This window comes from Natrix helvetica, assembly GCF_964273705.1.
Source record: "Natrix helvetica genome assembly, chromosome: Z".
NCBI lineage: Eukaryota > Metazoa > Chordata > Lepidosauria > Squamata > Natricidae > Natrix > Natrix helvetica.
The window spans coordinates 137,239,815-137,255,044 of NC_138554.1; the positions used below are offsets into that span (position 1 = coordinate 137,239,815).

The window sequence follows — 15,230 nt, forward strand, 5'->3', positions numbered from 1 at the left end:
TTTCTTAAATCAAACAATCCCATGATTTATAGAAGAGGACAGCTGGGATCCCAATGAAAGGACTCCCCCCCACCCCAATTTATTTAACCTCTCCTGAAATGAAGATCTCTCTATGGAACCCCCTGTTCTCTTTGCTATTAGAACATTTCTACTGTAACATTCAATGAGGATCAAGGAATGATCTGAGGTTAGTGGAAGGCACCACTTTCCAATCCTTCTGTTTATATTTTATTTATTTACAAATATCGACAGACCCCTCGCATCCTGGACATAAATTGTTTCAACTCCTACCCTCAAAACGACGCTATGGAGCACTGCAAACCAAGACAACTAGACACAAAGATTGTTTTTTCCCCGAACGCCCTCACTCTGCTAAATAAATAATTCCCACACCACTGTCAAACTTTTCACTAAGGCTACATTACTATTACATCTCATTGTTCCTATCACTCATCTCCTCCCACTTATGACTGCAGGACTGTAACTTTGTTGCTTGTATCCTTACGATTTAAATTGATATTATTTCCTGATTGCTTATTTGTGTGCTATGACTATCATTAAGTGTTGTACCTTAGGGTTCTTGACCAATGTATCTTGTCTTTTTATGTACATTGAGAGCATCTGCACCAAAGACAAATTCCTTGTGTGTCCAATCACACTTGCCAATAAAGAATTCTATTCTATTCTATTCTATTCTATTCTATTCCATTCCATTCCGCTCCTTCCTATCCTATCTATCCTATCCTATTCCATCCGTTCCTTTCCTATTCTATTCTATTCCACTCCACCCTATTCCATTCCTTTCCTTTCCTTTCCTATTCTATTCTATTCTATTCTATTCTATTCTATTCCACTCCACGCTATTCCATTCCATTCCATTCTTTCCTATTCCATTCTATTCTATTCCATTCCATTCCATTCTTTCGTATTCTATTCTGTTCCATTCCATTCCATCCTATTCTATTCTATATCACTATTTCATGTCTTGAATTCTGGGGTAATAGAAAACAGATTCTGGATTTCTTCTGTCTTTTCTGCTGGTTTGTTTCCCACTTCATCAATTTTAACAGTTAAGGCCGTGAACGTATCCCAACATCTTCTATTTATCCGCCCAATAATAACAACCCTGTGAGGTGGGCTGGCAGAAGAGGGACTGGCCCAGGATCCCCCAGCTGTCTTTCACGGCTAAGGTCGCACTTGGATTCAAGGTCCCTTCCTTTCTAGCTGGGTGGCTTTTAACCCCAGACTCTCTGTTTCCATCTCTCTCTATCTCGTTTGCATATCTGATACTCCAGAATCTGTCCTTCACATACGTTGGAATTCAGCTTTATAATGTTCAGCTACCGCAGCTGTAAATGTGGAAACTGCTATTCCAAGAAACACATGTTCAACTTGTTCTTTGACAAGGATGATTTTAGGCTGACTATTAAAATAAAAATGCCTTTAAAGGAAGATGGACACGCATGCACTGGAAATCAGTGAGCAGCTGGTGATGGCGTGCATACCCACAGAGAGGGCTTTGCATGCCTCCACTGGCACGCGTGCCATAAGTTCGCCATCACAGGTATAGGAAGTTCCTGCATTGGCTAGCTAAGTGCTCCCTCGTCATCCGGGAGCGGCGACAACATTTCTGCCTCCGCCCTTTGCAGCTCCCGGGCGCGCCCGGACGGAGGTAGCCAGAATGGCGCCGAGGCAGTCCAGCGGGCAAGCGACCGAGGATCAGGCTGCCTCGCTCGCTCTTTCGTCCGCCCGGACCACCTCGGCGTCGCTGTGGCTACATCCGTCTGGCCGCGCCCAGGAGCTGCGGAGGGCGGCAGCAGAAATGTTCTGCCTTCGTCATCCGGGAGCGCCGACAACATTTCTGCCGCCGCCCTCCGCAGCTCCCGGGCGTGGCCGGACGGATATAGCCACAGCGACGCCGAGGCGGTCCGGGTGGACGAAAGAGCGAGCGAGGCAGTCTGATACTCGGTCTCTCACCCGCCGGACTGCCTCGGCGCCCTCTGGCTACCTCCGTCCGGGCGCGCCCAGGAGCTGCGGAGGGCGGAGGCAGAAATATTGTCGGCGCTCCCGGATGACGAAGGCACGAAAGCGACTGGGGAATGATGAGAACCTTCCTGCCTCTGCTGGATTTTGCGCACTCCTCGCGACTGCAATATGCAGTCGCGAGGAGCGCGCAAAGTCCAGCAGAGGCAGGAAGGTTCTCGTCGTTCCCCAGTCGCTTTTGAGGACTGCAAAGCGCGAGCCGGCGGAGCACGCTCAGGAAGGCGGGGAATGGGATCACGTGTGCTGGAGGCTGAGGCAGCCTGAGCCTCTAGCACACGTGGTCCCATTCCCCGCCTTCCTGATGACGTCACCAGCCTCACCAGCCATAAACCTCACCGCACGTCACTGTCTTCAGGGAATGATAAAAAAAGTCGAGATGATGTTAGCCACCATTTGGTGACTGAAGTTATTTTGGCCAAAATTTCTTTCTTTCTTTCACTTCCCTCCTTTCCTTTTTTCTTTCTTTTTTTCTCTCCCTTTTTTTCTTTCACTTCCTTCCGTGCTTCCTCTTTTCTTTCTTTCTCTCCTTTTTTTTCTTTCACTTCCTTTTCTTTTTTCTTTCTTTCTCTTTTTTCTTTCCCTCCCTTCCTTTTCTTTTTTCTTTCTTTCTCTTTTTTTCACTTCCTTCCTTCTCCCTTTTCTTTCTTTCTTCTTTTTCTCTCTTTCTCTCTTTTCACCTTCCCTTTCTTTCTCCCTCCCTTCCTCCTCACTTCATTCTTCCTCTTTTTCTCCCTCCCTCCCTCCTTTCTGTCTCGCTTTCTTTTTCTTTCTCCCTCTTCCCTCCTCTCTCTCTCTTTCTTCCCTTTTTCTCCCTCCCTACTTCCTCCCTCCCTACTTTCTCTCTCTCTCCCTCCCTCCCTCCCTCCCTCTCTTCCTTTTCTCTCGTGCCAGCCATCTCCCCTGCAAGGGAACTGTTTGCATTGCACCTTCACATCCGCCATGCTGCCTTTTTTGAGACAACCTGTTTTCATAACATTCTCATTCAAAAGCAATTAAAACCCTTGTTTGGGCTGGCTTACCATCGTTGTAATCCTTGCGACTCTGGGAGAGATGATACTGCCTTGGGAAGGTGCCGCCTTTTCCTCGGTCACAAAGCGGGACATTGAAATCTGTCCAAGAGAGAAGAAAAAAGTTGAAAAGGTGGAAAATGTTGCCCGGCTTCACTCCCTCCTGCCAACAGGAGCCCGTCCGGGGTCTAACCGCAGTAAAAAGTTGACTTAAGAGGCAGAATTAAATAATAGGGTGGTTTTTTTACAGCAGAGTCCCTCCCATTACTTTTACCCATGAAGAAAAGCGTCAAAGGAGTTGTTTTTTTAATCGCTCCAGCATGTTCATTTCATCCCTGCAGCTGAAGATTATTTGAAAAATGTAACACACAGATTTTTCAACCAGAACAGCCACATAACTCTGCAGCTTGAGAAGAAGTTGAAGGATATCAAAGAGACAACTTTTTCCCCATTTTTGTTCCATTCCACACCACCAAGAAGCCCCATCCCATGGGTTCAGCATTTGCAGGCCTATACAGGCAGTCCTCGGTTTACGACCCCGATTGAGCCTCAAATTTCCAATGCTAAGCAAGACCGTTGTTAAATGAGTTTTGCCCGGTTGGCTCTCCACACTTGTTAAGTGAATCTGGCTTCCCCTATTGCTGATTTCCCCCCCCCCCCTTCTACAACACATTACAGTCATTATATCAACATTGTTATATCATCATATCTGTACATGTATATAACATTTCGCTTCTATGTTTACACACCTTTATACACAGTTCTATATGTATTTATATATATTGTTTTTCGGCTTAATTAATTTTCTTGTTTTGCAGCCATTTGTACCAATTGTTCCAAATTTCATAATATTCCGACTCTTCTTTATCTTTTAATTTCAGTGTTAATTTATCCATCTCAGCACAATCCAAAGTTTTTTTTATCACTAATTCGTCCGAGGGGGGCATTATTTTGTTTCCAGCATTGGGCAAATGCTATTCTAGCTGTAGTTAGCAGATGTGTTAATATGTATTTAATTTTCTTTGTATATTTCCCTTTGATTATTCGATGGCTTCCCCTATTGACTTTGATTGTCGGAAGGTCATAAAAGAGGATCACGGGACATCCCCCCCCTTCCGGGACGCCACAACGGTCATAAATATTCCAGGCAGCCAGATGAAACAGCCATAATGATAGAACCACTTCAGAAATCAGACAGTCCTTGAATTACAACCGGGTTCGTGAGAACCTATGGCTAACGTTATGGCCGCTTCGGAGAACCTCCAAATCCCACCCCTGGTTGGCCCCGCCCACCCCATCCCTCCCCTCCCCGGAGTCTCCACGCGGCCCATTTTGGATGCGAGGAAAGTGCAGGGCCAGCGCAGAGGCTCAGGGAGGGGAAAAAACAGGCCTCCCGGAGGGCCTTCTCCCTCCCAAAAGCTCGAGTAAAGGCTCCGGAGCCCGGGGAGGGCAAAATGCCTCACCACCATGGTGCAAGAGGCCAACTAGGCCACACCCACCATGGCCACACCCACCATGGCCACGCCCACCCAGCAACTGGGAAGAGGCGGAAGATTATTTGAAAAATGTAACATACATATTTTTTTGTCTGTAATATTTACGGATAGTGTACACCACAGCCCGAAATTTCCGTTTCACAGCAAGGAAGTTGTTAAGTGAGTTTTCCCCATTTTACCCTCTTTCTGCTGCAGTTGTTAAGCGAATCACTGCGGTTCTTCAATGAATCATGCGGTCGTTAAGCAAAAATCTGGCTTCCCCCATTGAGTCTGGCTTGTTGGAAGTCAGCTGGGGAGGTTATAAAATGTGTCTGCGCAATTCTGGGACACTGTGACTGTCGTAAATGTGGTGTCAGCTGCCAAGCGCCTGAATTTTGATCACACGGCTGTGGGGATTCTGCAACGGCCATAAGCGTGATAAACGGTTGTAACTTGCTTTTTTCATTGCCGTGACTTCGTCACAAACCATTGTAGAATGAACGGTGGTAAGTCGAGCGCTATTTATATGCTTCCATGGCTGGCTTCCATGGCTCAGGCGGGACTAGAACTCACAGGCTCCTGGTGATTGGCCCAACGTCCCCCAGTTGGCTTCCAGGGCTGAGGCGGGACTAGAACTCACAGGCTCCTGGTAATAGGTCCAACATCCCCCAGCTGGCTTCCAGGACTGAAGCGGGACTAGAACTCACAGGCTCCTGGTGATTGGCCCAACATCCCCCAGCTGGCTTCCATGGCTGAGACGGGACTAGAACTCACAGGCTCCTGATTTCTAGCCTGGGACCTTGGCTATTACATCAAAACGGCTCTTGTTTTCCTATGGCCAATATCTGCACAATGAAGCTCTTAGCAGCTTCTCCGAGATAAGGCAGGTGACTAAGATAAATGAGAAATGCCCCCCTTGATGAAAACAATATTTTTTTACAAAACCAAAAGAAGATAAAGGAATTACAAAAAGCAAATATCGCAGCCAACGGTTACAAAAGGCTAAAATTTCATTTTGTTTCCTTATGCTGCCCTTAAACAGTCCCATTTAAGCCCAGTTATTATAACTCTTTCTCATTCTCCACATCGCTTAACCAATGCTTGATCATCGTCTCCCAAGACAGCTCAGCTATTTCTCCTTAACGGGTTGTTCTTGAAGCGAAGGATGTTGACGCGGCCCATAATGAATATGAAAGAAAAGAGGGGGGGCCGTCGAATGAGCCGGACACTTGGGGATCAGGCAAATGAAAGCTTAATTAAAAACTTGAACTCTACACCCTGGAGGCATATTTAAAAAAAAGTCCCAAAGTCCCACAACCTAAAACTGAAATCTGCTTCCAATATTTGTTGCAACACAATATCACCTCAAGCCAAACACTTACCTATTTTCTTTCTTTATTTTTTCCCTTCTTTCTTTCTTTCTTTCTTTCTTTTTTTCTTTCTTCTTTCTTTCTTTCTTTCCTTTCTGTCTCACTGTCCTCCCTCCCTCCTGTTCTTCCTTTCTTTTTCTTCCTTCCTTCCTTTATCTCTTACTCTATCTCCTTTTGTTCTTTCTTTTTTCTCTCTCTCTATATCCTCCTTCCAATTTCCTTCCTTCATCTTTCTTTCTCTTTCCTTTTTTCTTTCTTTCCTTTCTCTCTGTTCTCCCTCTCTTCCTTTCTCTTTCTTTTCTTCCTTCCTTCCCTCATCTATCTATCTATCTATCTATCTATCTATCTATCTATCTATCTATCTATCATCTATCTATCATCTATCAATCTATCTCCTTTCTTTCTTTCTTTCTTTCTTTCTTTCTTTTTCTTTCTTTCTTCTCTTTCTTTTTCTCTCTCTATCCTCCCCCCTTTCCTTCCTTCCTTTTGCTTCGTTCCTTCCTTCATTTGTCTGTTTGTCTATCTATATCCTTCCTTCCTTCCTTCCTTCCTTTCTTTCTTTCTTTCTTTCTTTCTTTCTTTCTTTCTTTCTTTCTTTCTTCTTTCTTTCTTTCTTTCACTTCCTTTCCCTCCTCCTTCCTGCACGCTCTCTTTCTCCTTTTAAAAAATCATCCCTGGGCCCTTTGCCATGTATTCATTTTTTAATAGCAGAGGTCATGATAACATTAACATGGAACAAATGTTCCACTGGTTTCACCAGCTAGATAAGAACCTTGAAGTCGGGGTGATTAGCCAGAATCAACTCTGCAAGGAAAATGTCAGATAATGAAGCATTCGGTTGATGGAAGATCCCCATTTTCTGGGACTGTCCAGGAGAAGCGTGGGAGGGCGGCCATAATCCTCCTTCTCTGGCAGGGCATCCTTCTAAATTTTCAGCTATAACTTTTTTTTTGCATTTCTTGCTTTAGGGCAATTTTCACTCATTTTCAGCCTTCTAAGATTTTTGGTGAGACTTTGGGTACCTCAACTTACAACCATTCATTTAGTGACTGTTCAAAGTTGCTAGGGCACTGGAAAAAGTGACTTGCGACCACTCCTCACACTTACGACCATGGCAGCATCTCCGTGGTCACGTGATCAAAATCCAGGTTGCAATGTCCTGAGGTCACGTGATTTTCCCCGTTTGCGACCTTTGCAGCTGGTTTCTGGCAAGCAAAGTCAATGGGGGAAGCGGGATTCACTTAGCAACTGCTTGATTCACTTAACGACTGCAGTGATTCGCTTAACAGCTGTAGCAAAAGAAAAGTTCAGCAATCGCCTTGCTTAGCAATGGAAATTCTGGCCCCAATTGCCATCATAAGTCAAGTATTATCTAAATAAACTTCTTGGTTGAAGTCAACCCCTACTGTCTTATACAGAAAGTGTTATACAATACTTATTACTGTATAATAATGCAATAATATTATACAATATTCACACAATACAATAACTCCGCATTCTTACCCAGGGACTCGAAGCTGTCTTTGGTTTCTCTTTTTCTCCTTGAAACGGGTGTTTTGCTGAAAGGAGGACTGCAGGGGGGAAAAAAAACCAATTAGATGTAGAGAGAGATGTACAGCTGCCAACACTGCTCATTCATTATCTGCAAACTCATACCCTCCATTACTCAGACTAAAAATCTTAACAATGCATAACATTTTAAAGTCCTACATGAGTTTTTTTTTTAAATTAGCAAAGCTTACCTCTCCCTTACATAAAAAATGTTAGGCATCTTGCACTAATAAACACAGCCAGGGGCATGGATGTGTAACAGATAATTCAAATCACAGAAGTGCTTTTTTTGCATAAGGCAAATGGAATTTCTTGGATTCCCCCCCCCCCTTGAAAACGTTTTGCTTCTCATCCAAGAAGCTTCTTCAGTTCTAACCGAAGAATTTTAGAACGGAAGAACTGAGGTTATAGAACTGAAGAAGCTTCCTGGATGAGAAGCAAAACGTCTTCAAGGAAAAACCAAGGAAGTCCAGTTGCCTTTTGCAAAAGCCCAGAAAACCAGCAGCTCCATCTTAATAGAGGTAGTCCTCGACCTACAACGTTTCATTTAGCGACTGTTCGAAGTGCCAACAGTACTGAAAAAAGTGCCTTTCACCCTTACAACCATTAGCAGCATCCCCACGGCCATGTGACCAAAATTCAGATGATGAGAAACTGACTCGTATTTATGACGGTTGCAGTGTCCCAGAGTCATGTGATATCCTTTTGTGACCTTCTGACAAAGTCAACGGGGAAGAGAGATTCACTTAACAACTTGGTCACTAATTTAAGAACTGCAGTGATTCATTTAACAATCATAGCAAGAAAGGTTATAAAATGAGGCAAAACTCACTTAATAAATGTCTCACTTCACAACAGATGTTTCAGAGTCAAATTTTGGTTGTAAGTCGAGAAGTACTTGTACAACATTAAGACTAAAAGTCACAAATGTCTCGCTCAGCAAGAGTCACGGTTGTAAGCCGAGGACTAACTGTTGTTCTTCACCCTTTATACTGAATAATTATTCATTTAATAAAAAGAGCTTTCTTTGAGAAATGAATAGACAGGAAGGGCGAGTCACTCGGGGTGGGGGAGATATTTTTGAAGGCAAAACCCCTGCCTTCAACCCCTGAGAAAGACCCTCCCCGCAATCTCTTGTGACTATCCACAATAACTTGTTCTGAAGATGCCCTCAAGGAATAAGAAAGAAGGTAAACATTCCCCTCGCACATCTGTGCTAGTTGTTCCCGACTCTAGGGGGCGGTGCTCATCTCCATTTCAAAGCCAAAGAGCCAGTGCTGCCGGAAGACATCTTGGAGGTCATGTGGCCAGCATGACTCAATGCCAAAGGTGCAAGGAACGCTGTTCCCTTCCCACCAAAGGTGGTCCCTATTATTCTACTTGCATTTTTCTTACATGCTTTCGAATTGCTACGTTGGCAGAAGCTGGGACAAGTCACAGGAGCTCACTCCGTTACGCAGCGTAGGGATTCGAACCGCTGAACTGCCGATCTTATTGATCGACAAGCTCAGCGTCTTAGCCACCCTTAGAAAAAAGAAGATATGGAAACGGTTAAACTTTCAGGTTCTTACCTGTCTACAGATCGGTCCAGGGACTGACAACTGCTAGAAAGCGAGTTATTTGGGCTGATAAATGGGTCCAACAACTTTTGGAGAAAACAGAAGAGAAATAAGACTTTCGCAACAGATTTGAAATCGCCCCAAGCATGTCCATTTAAGCATGTGCTATGCAAGGGATGGCTAACCTTTTTCAGACTGAGTGCCCAATGCGTGCGCACATGCGCCAAAGCCTTCATAATACAATGCGTGTATGGCCCCTGGGCATGCAGCCTGACCCCGCACATGAGCGTGCACCCCCATACATGCCCCACTCCCGCACAGGCCTCACGCCCCCCCATCCATGTGCCCCATAGGCATCCCATGTATGCATGCACGCCTCCCCCTTACACGCCCCCTGCGCATGCGTGGCAGACACCTGAAGACCAGCTGCCTGGCAGGAGGCGCGAGCCCATGCGCAGCTGAGCTGAACTGGGGCGACGGCTCGCAGGCCATCAGAGAGGGTGCTACATGCCACCCTCTAGCATGCGTGCCATACGTTTGCCGTCATGGTGCCATGCTAACCAAGCAGAATATAACAGAAGGGCCCTTAAATTGTGAAGATTCCCAAGGATCTCCATGGGGCTCAACCAAGATGCCATTTTTCCCTTCTGCCACCCCAGAGTTAAGAAGGACGTCTGATCCACTTTCTGAGCTTTCCAAGGGAACTTACATTTTGGTCCATGGTCTCGGGGATAAATTCTCCTTCACTGTTGATGCTGGTGTAGGATCCCTGCCGGGCAATCTGTTGTTGCTCTTCAGGAACACTCCCAGGTGGTGGAGAACTTCTCCCGGTGTGCAGAGATCCTGCAAAACAGGCTGAGGTTACGGTGGAGACACCGAGATGATGCATCCCAACCACGGGGAAACGAGAACAACCTTGAAAAGGGCACAAGGAATTTCTTGGAATTTCCCCCCCCCCCTCCCTTGAAAACATTTTGCTTCTCATCCAAGAAGCTTCTTCAGTTCTAACCGAAGAATTTTAGAACGGAAGAACTGAGATTATAGAACTGAAGAAGCTTCCTGGATGAGAAGCAAAACCTCTTCAGGAAAAAACCAAGAACGTCCGGTTGCCCTTTGCAGAATCCCAGAGAGTCCCAAGTTTTTAAGCCTCTTAAAAATCAGCAGATTTCTCTTAACAGAGATAGTCCTCCACCTACAACATTTCATTTAGTGACCGTTTCCAACATCACTGAAAAAAGCAAATGATGACCGCTTTTCACACTTACAACCATTAACAGCATCCCCGTGGCCATGTGACCAAAATTGGGAACTGATGATGATTGCAGGGGTTATGTGGCCCGGCAACCAAGTCACTAAACAAGGGACGTCGGGCACCAAGGAAAATAAAAGAATTGTGAGAAAGCAGAACACAGAATAACAGAGTTGGAAGGGACCTCGGAGGTCTTCTAGTCCAACCCCCTGCCTAGGCAGGAAACCCTATACCGTTCTAGACAAATGGCTATCCAACATCTTCTTAAAGACTTCCAGTGTTGGGGCATTCAGAACTTCTGTTCCACTGATTAATTGTTCTCACTGTCAGGAAATTTCTCCTCAGTTCTAAGTTGCTTCTCTCCTTGATTAGTTTCCACCCATTGCTTCTTGTTCTACTCAGGTGCCTTGGAGAATAGCTTGACTCCGTCTTCTTTGTGGCAGCCCTTCAAATATTGGAAGACTGCTATCATGTCTCCCCTAGTTCTTTTTGTACCCCTGGTAGAGTAATCTGCGTGCGCCATGCCAAACTACGATGTTGGACGGACGTAAGAATCTGCCCTCAATGGAAGCAGAGTAGAAACTCTGTCCTGCTAAGGGTTAGGGCTACAACTTCCTGAAGCTTTCATATAGCATGACCAAACCCTATGGAAAGTACCAGTTTCAGACAGAAGACCTTGTTTAGAAATCTTCCACACCAAAGAGAACATCTGGAACCTTTAACAAGCATATAAAACTTACCGAGGGATGAACTCACTACTAACAACAGAACAGAATAACCGAGTTGGAAGGGAGCTTAGAGGTCTTCTAGTCTAACCCCCTGCTCAAGCAGAAGACCGTATACCATTCTTAGACAAATAGCTGTCCAGTCTCTTCTTGAAAACCTCCAGTGATGAAGCACCCACAACTTCTGAAGGGAAGTCGTTCCACTGATTAATTGCTTCCACTGTCCAAAAACTTCTCCTTAGTTCTAAGGTAGCTTCCTTCCTTGACCCATCATCTACTGGAACTGCTAAACCAACTCCATGCTCATCCTTCTGGCCCAGAACAAGAGTGACTGTCCTGAAAGTCCACAGTTATTTTTGAACAGGCTGAAAGTGACAGAAACTGAACTCCAGCATTACATAGAATGTGTAACGCCTCAGAGTTATGCCTTACAGAGGAGATGGACGGCATAAAGATGCAATAAATATCAAAGGCTGAACCCATAGTGTGAAAGCTGGTGGCATCTCAGCTCTTCTTCCCTTTGGAAATCCTCTGGGTTTTACGTACCTCAGTCTTCCTCCTTTGTCTCGGGATATCTGCTTCCTAGTTAGATAGCTATTTGTCTGAAACGGTATAGGGTTTCCTGCCTAGGCAGGGAGTTGGACTAGAAGACCTCCAAGGTCCCTTCCAACTCTACTATTGCATTGTATTGTATTGTAGTTCCTTTCTATCTCTTCCCTTCTTCTGTTTAGAAATACAGATTCTCACACCCAACGCAGACTGTGACACACAATTATTGGCACTAGAATCATCCTTAACATCTCCCTTTAGCTTTGGCTCCTACATTCAGCCCAAAATACATACTAAAGACCCAGCATCCGCTATTCTTTGATGGACAGGTCTTCGGAAGCATTAGATACTCTTCCCCTACTAGCATTGTATTTCTTTTTCTCCCTTTCCTCAACTATACACGTAGTCCCTTCATTTGCAACCACCCTTGGGATGAGAATTCTCATTGCTAAGCCAGGTGGTTGTTGTTACGTGAGCGGCGTCCAATTTTACAACCAAGGTTGTTAAGCGACTCACTGAAATTGTTCGGTGAATCCCATGGTCATGAAGCAAACCTGATTTCTGGCTTTGCTTGTCATAAGCCAGCAAGGAAGGTCACAAAACAGCAGACACCTGGCCTTGCGATGCTCTTACAACTCTTGCAAATACGTCCCAGTTGCCGCGTGCTCGGATTTCCACTGGGCGACCATGAGGTTGCCACAATAGTTGCTAAGCGCAGGATCTGCTCATAAGTCACTCTCCCCCCCCCAATGTCATTGTAACTTCACACGGTTGCTGAATGAATCGTTTTAAGTCAAGGACCGACCTGTATCAGCCTTCAAAACTGGGATAAACTGAGCACCTACTAATATTCTTCACTTCCCCATTCTGCCTCTGGATTATTTCCCTTCTACAGAAAATGCCAAACAAACTTTGTGGTTCTTTTCTTCCTCTACAATCCCCAAAAGCTAAAAAAAACCTGATTTATTGGGAGAGGGAGGGAAAGGAGAATTACCTTTTTCGGTCACTGCAAACCTTGGTGGGAAGGAAGAGTTGCAATCCTCCATCACTGTTGGTTTGACACCCTGCTCCCTTCACATATTCCTCCCCGTCTGCTCATTGAGGGAGACCTCCTGCCAAGTCCTGCCTCTCTTCTCCAAAAGAAGAGTCTTTTGGGTATTCTGCCAGCAGCCAATATATTTATATATATATATATATATAATCTCCAAATGTCATTGGTCGGCTAATCAGCCCGGCCGGCAAACCGAAGGACAGCACCAAAACATACACATGCTGTTCAAGCACACAATGACATCTACAGAGGCTCCACGGAACAACAGACAAGCACATTTTGTTTCTGAGACAGCTTCACCAAATACCTCCTAATATCCTGGGCAAAAGTTCAATGGCAACGTAAAGGAGGAGAGAGAAAAAAACCCCATCCCGTAATTGTTTTTCTAAAATAAAAAAAAAAGTATCTATGCTTTCGCCTTCTAGGAATCCCACAGCGAAAGGACTAAGGCTGCTGTAGTAATAGGGATGGAAAATAGTCATTTAACTCTAATTAAATATTAATTTAATTTAAATATTATACCTACCTACCTACCTACCTACATTTATCTATCTATCTATCTATCTATCTATCTATCTATCTATCTATCTATCTATCTATCTATCTATCTATCTATCTATCTATCTATCTATCTATCATCTACATATCTACTTACCTACCTGCCTCTATTCATCCATCCATCCATCCACTTACATACATCTAATCTAATCTAATCTAATCTATCCATCCATTCATCCATCCATCCATTTACCTACATCTAATCTAATCTATCCACCCATCCATTCATCCATCCATCCACTTACCTACATCTAATCTAATCTATCCATCCATCCATTCATCCATCCATCCATCCATCCATTTACCTACATCTAATCTAATCTATCCATCCATCCATCCATTCATCCATCCATCCATTTACCTACATCTAATCTAATCTATCCATCCATCCATCCATTCATCCATCCATCCATTTACCTACATCTAATCTAATCTATCCATCCATCCATTCATCCATCCATCCATCCACCCATCCATCCACTTACCTACATCTAATCTAATCTAATCTAATCTAATCCATCCATCCATCCATCCATCCACTTACATACATCTAATCTAATCTAATCTATCCATCCATCCATTCATCCATCCATCCATTTACCTACATCTAATCTAATCTATCCACCCATCCATCCATCCATCCATCCATCCATTTACCTACATCTAATCTAATCTATCCATCCATCCATTCATCTATCCATCCATCCATCCATTCATCCATCCATCCATCCATCCACCCACTTACCTACATCTAATCTAATCTAATCTAATCTAATCTAATCTATCCATCCACCCACCTATTTACCTACCTACTTCTATGTATCTCCATCAATCCATCCATCCATCTATCCAAATCTAATCTAATCTAATCGAATCGAATCGAATCCAACCCAACCTCTATTTATCCATGCACCCATCCATGCATCCATCCAAATATTTGTTTAACATTCGTTTGGCTGGTGTAAAAAAAAGGAGGACTAGGGGAGACATGATAGCAGTGTTCCAAAATCTCAGGGGTTGCCACAAAGAAGAGGGAGTCCAGCTATTCTCCAAAGCATCAGAAGGCAGGACAAGAAGTAACGGATGGAAACTAATCAAGGAGAGAAGCAACCTAGAACTAAGGAGAAACTTCCTGTCGGTAAGAAAAATGAATCTGCGGAACAACTTTCTTCCAGAAATTGTGGGTATTCCAACACTGGAGGTTTTAAAGAAAAGAATAGAGAGCCATTTGTCTGAAATGGAATAGGGTCCCCTACTTGAGCAGAGTGGGTTGGACTAGAAGACCACCAAGGTCACTTCCAGCTCAATTCTAATTCTAATTCCACGTTTAGACCATTCCTGGGCATTTTATGGTTCTTTAGCTGTCCCTATCCAGCCACATGGATTGTTTTTATTTTGATAAAAGATAAGGTAAAGGTTAATGCTGTCCAAAGACACCTCCGTGGTCATGTGGCCAGCACAGCTATATGCCAAAGGAGCACGGAAGGCTATTACTTTCCCACTGAAGTGGTACCTATTTATCTACTTGCATGCTTTTGAACTGCTAGGTGTGTAGCAATTAGATTAAAAACAGTAGCTGACCATGTTGTGCGGTGCTCAAACCTACGCTGCGAGCACTCCAGCTGACAAGCTCAGTGTCTTTAACTGCTAAGCTATTGCGTCTCCTTTCTATTTTAAAATGACTATTCCCCCCCCCCCCGAGTTTACATATGTAACTATTTGCATACCTATGCACTATAAACAGCTTTATTGGTTCGGCACTCCACAACAGTTTCTGAAATGGCTCCTTCGGAAAATTAATTGCCCACCTTTGTCTTAGACAAATTTCCCTGCAAACTGGCCAGCTACAAAAGGTGAGATTTCAACTCCTATTGTCACCAGAAACAGGGGTGTCAAACTCAATGTCCGTGGGGCCATTGTCTATCCAATGCGAAGAGGAAACATGCTAGTAGTTTGGGGAGCGGTGTCAAGCTGGCCACGCCCACCCAGTTGGCCACAACCACCTAGTCGGGCACGCCCAACCATCCCCCCTCCCCCCTCCCCCGAAGTCAACCACAGCCCTCATGCACTAGAACTGTAATGGCGAACCTATG

At 44.4% G+C, this 15,230-nt stretch overlaps 1 protein-coding gene across 1 annotated transcript in view; it reads right to left on the reverse strand.

Moving 5' to 3' along the window:
• The window catches only part of LOC309401168 (mitogen-activated protein kinase kinase kinase 3-like), a 102,189-nt gene that overhangs the window by 16,640 nt on the left and 70,319 nt on the right, over window positions 1-15,230 (reverse strand). The window contains exons 8-11 of the mRNA XM_081970206.1: window positions 9,715-9,848; window positions 9,018-9,091; window positions 7,399-7,466; window positions 3,063-3,152 (exon numbers count right to left, since the gene is read on the reverse strand). Coding sequence (XP_081826332.1) covers window positions 3,063-3,152; window positions 7,399-7,466; window positions 9,018-9,091; window positions 9,715-9,848 — 366 coding nt within the window. The remainder of the gene's footprint in view (window positions 1-3,062; window positions 3,153-7,398; window positions 7,467-9,017; window positions 9,092-9,714; window positions 9,849-15,230) is intronic.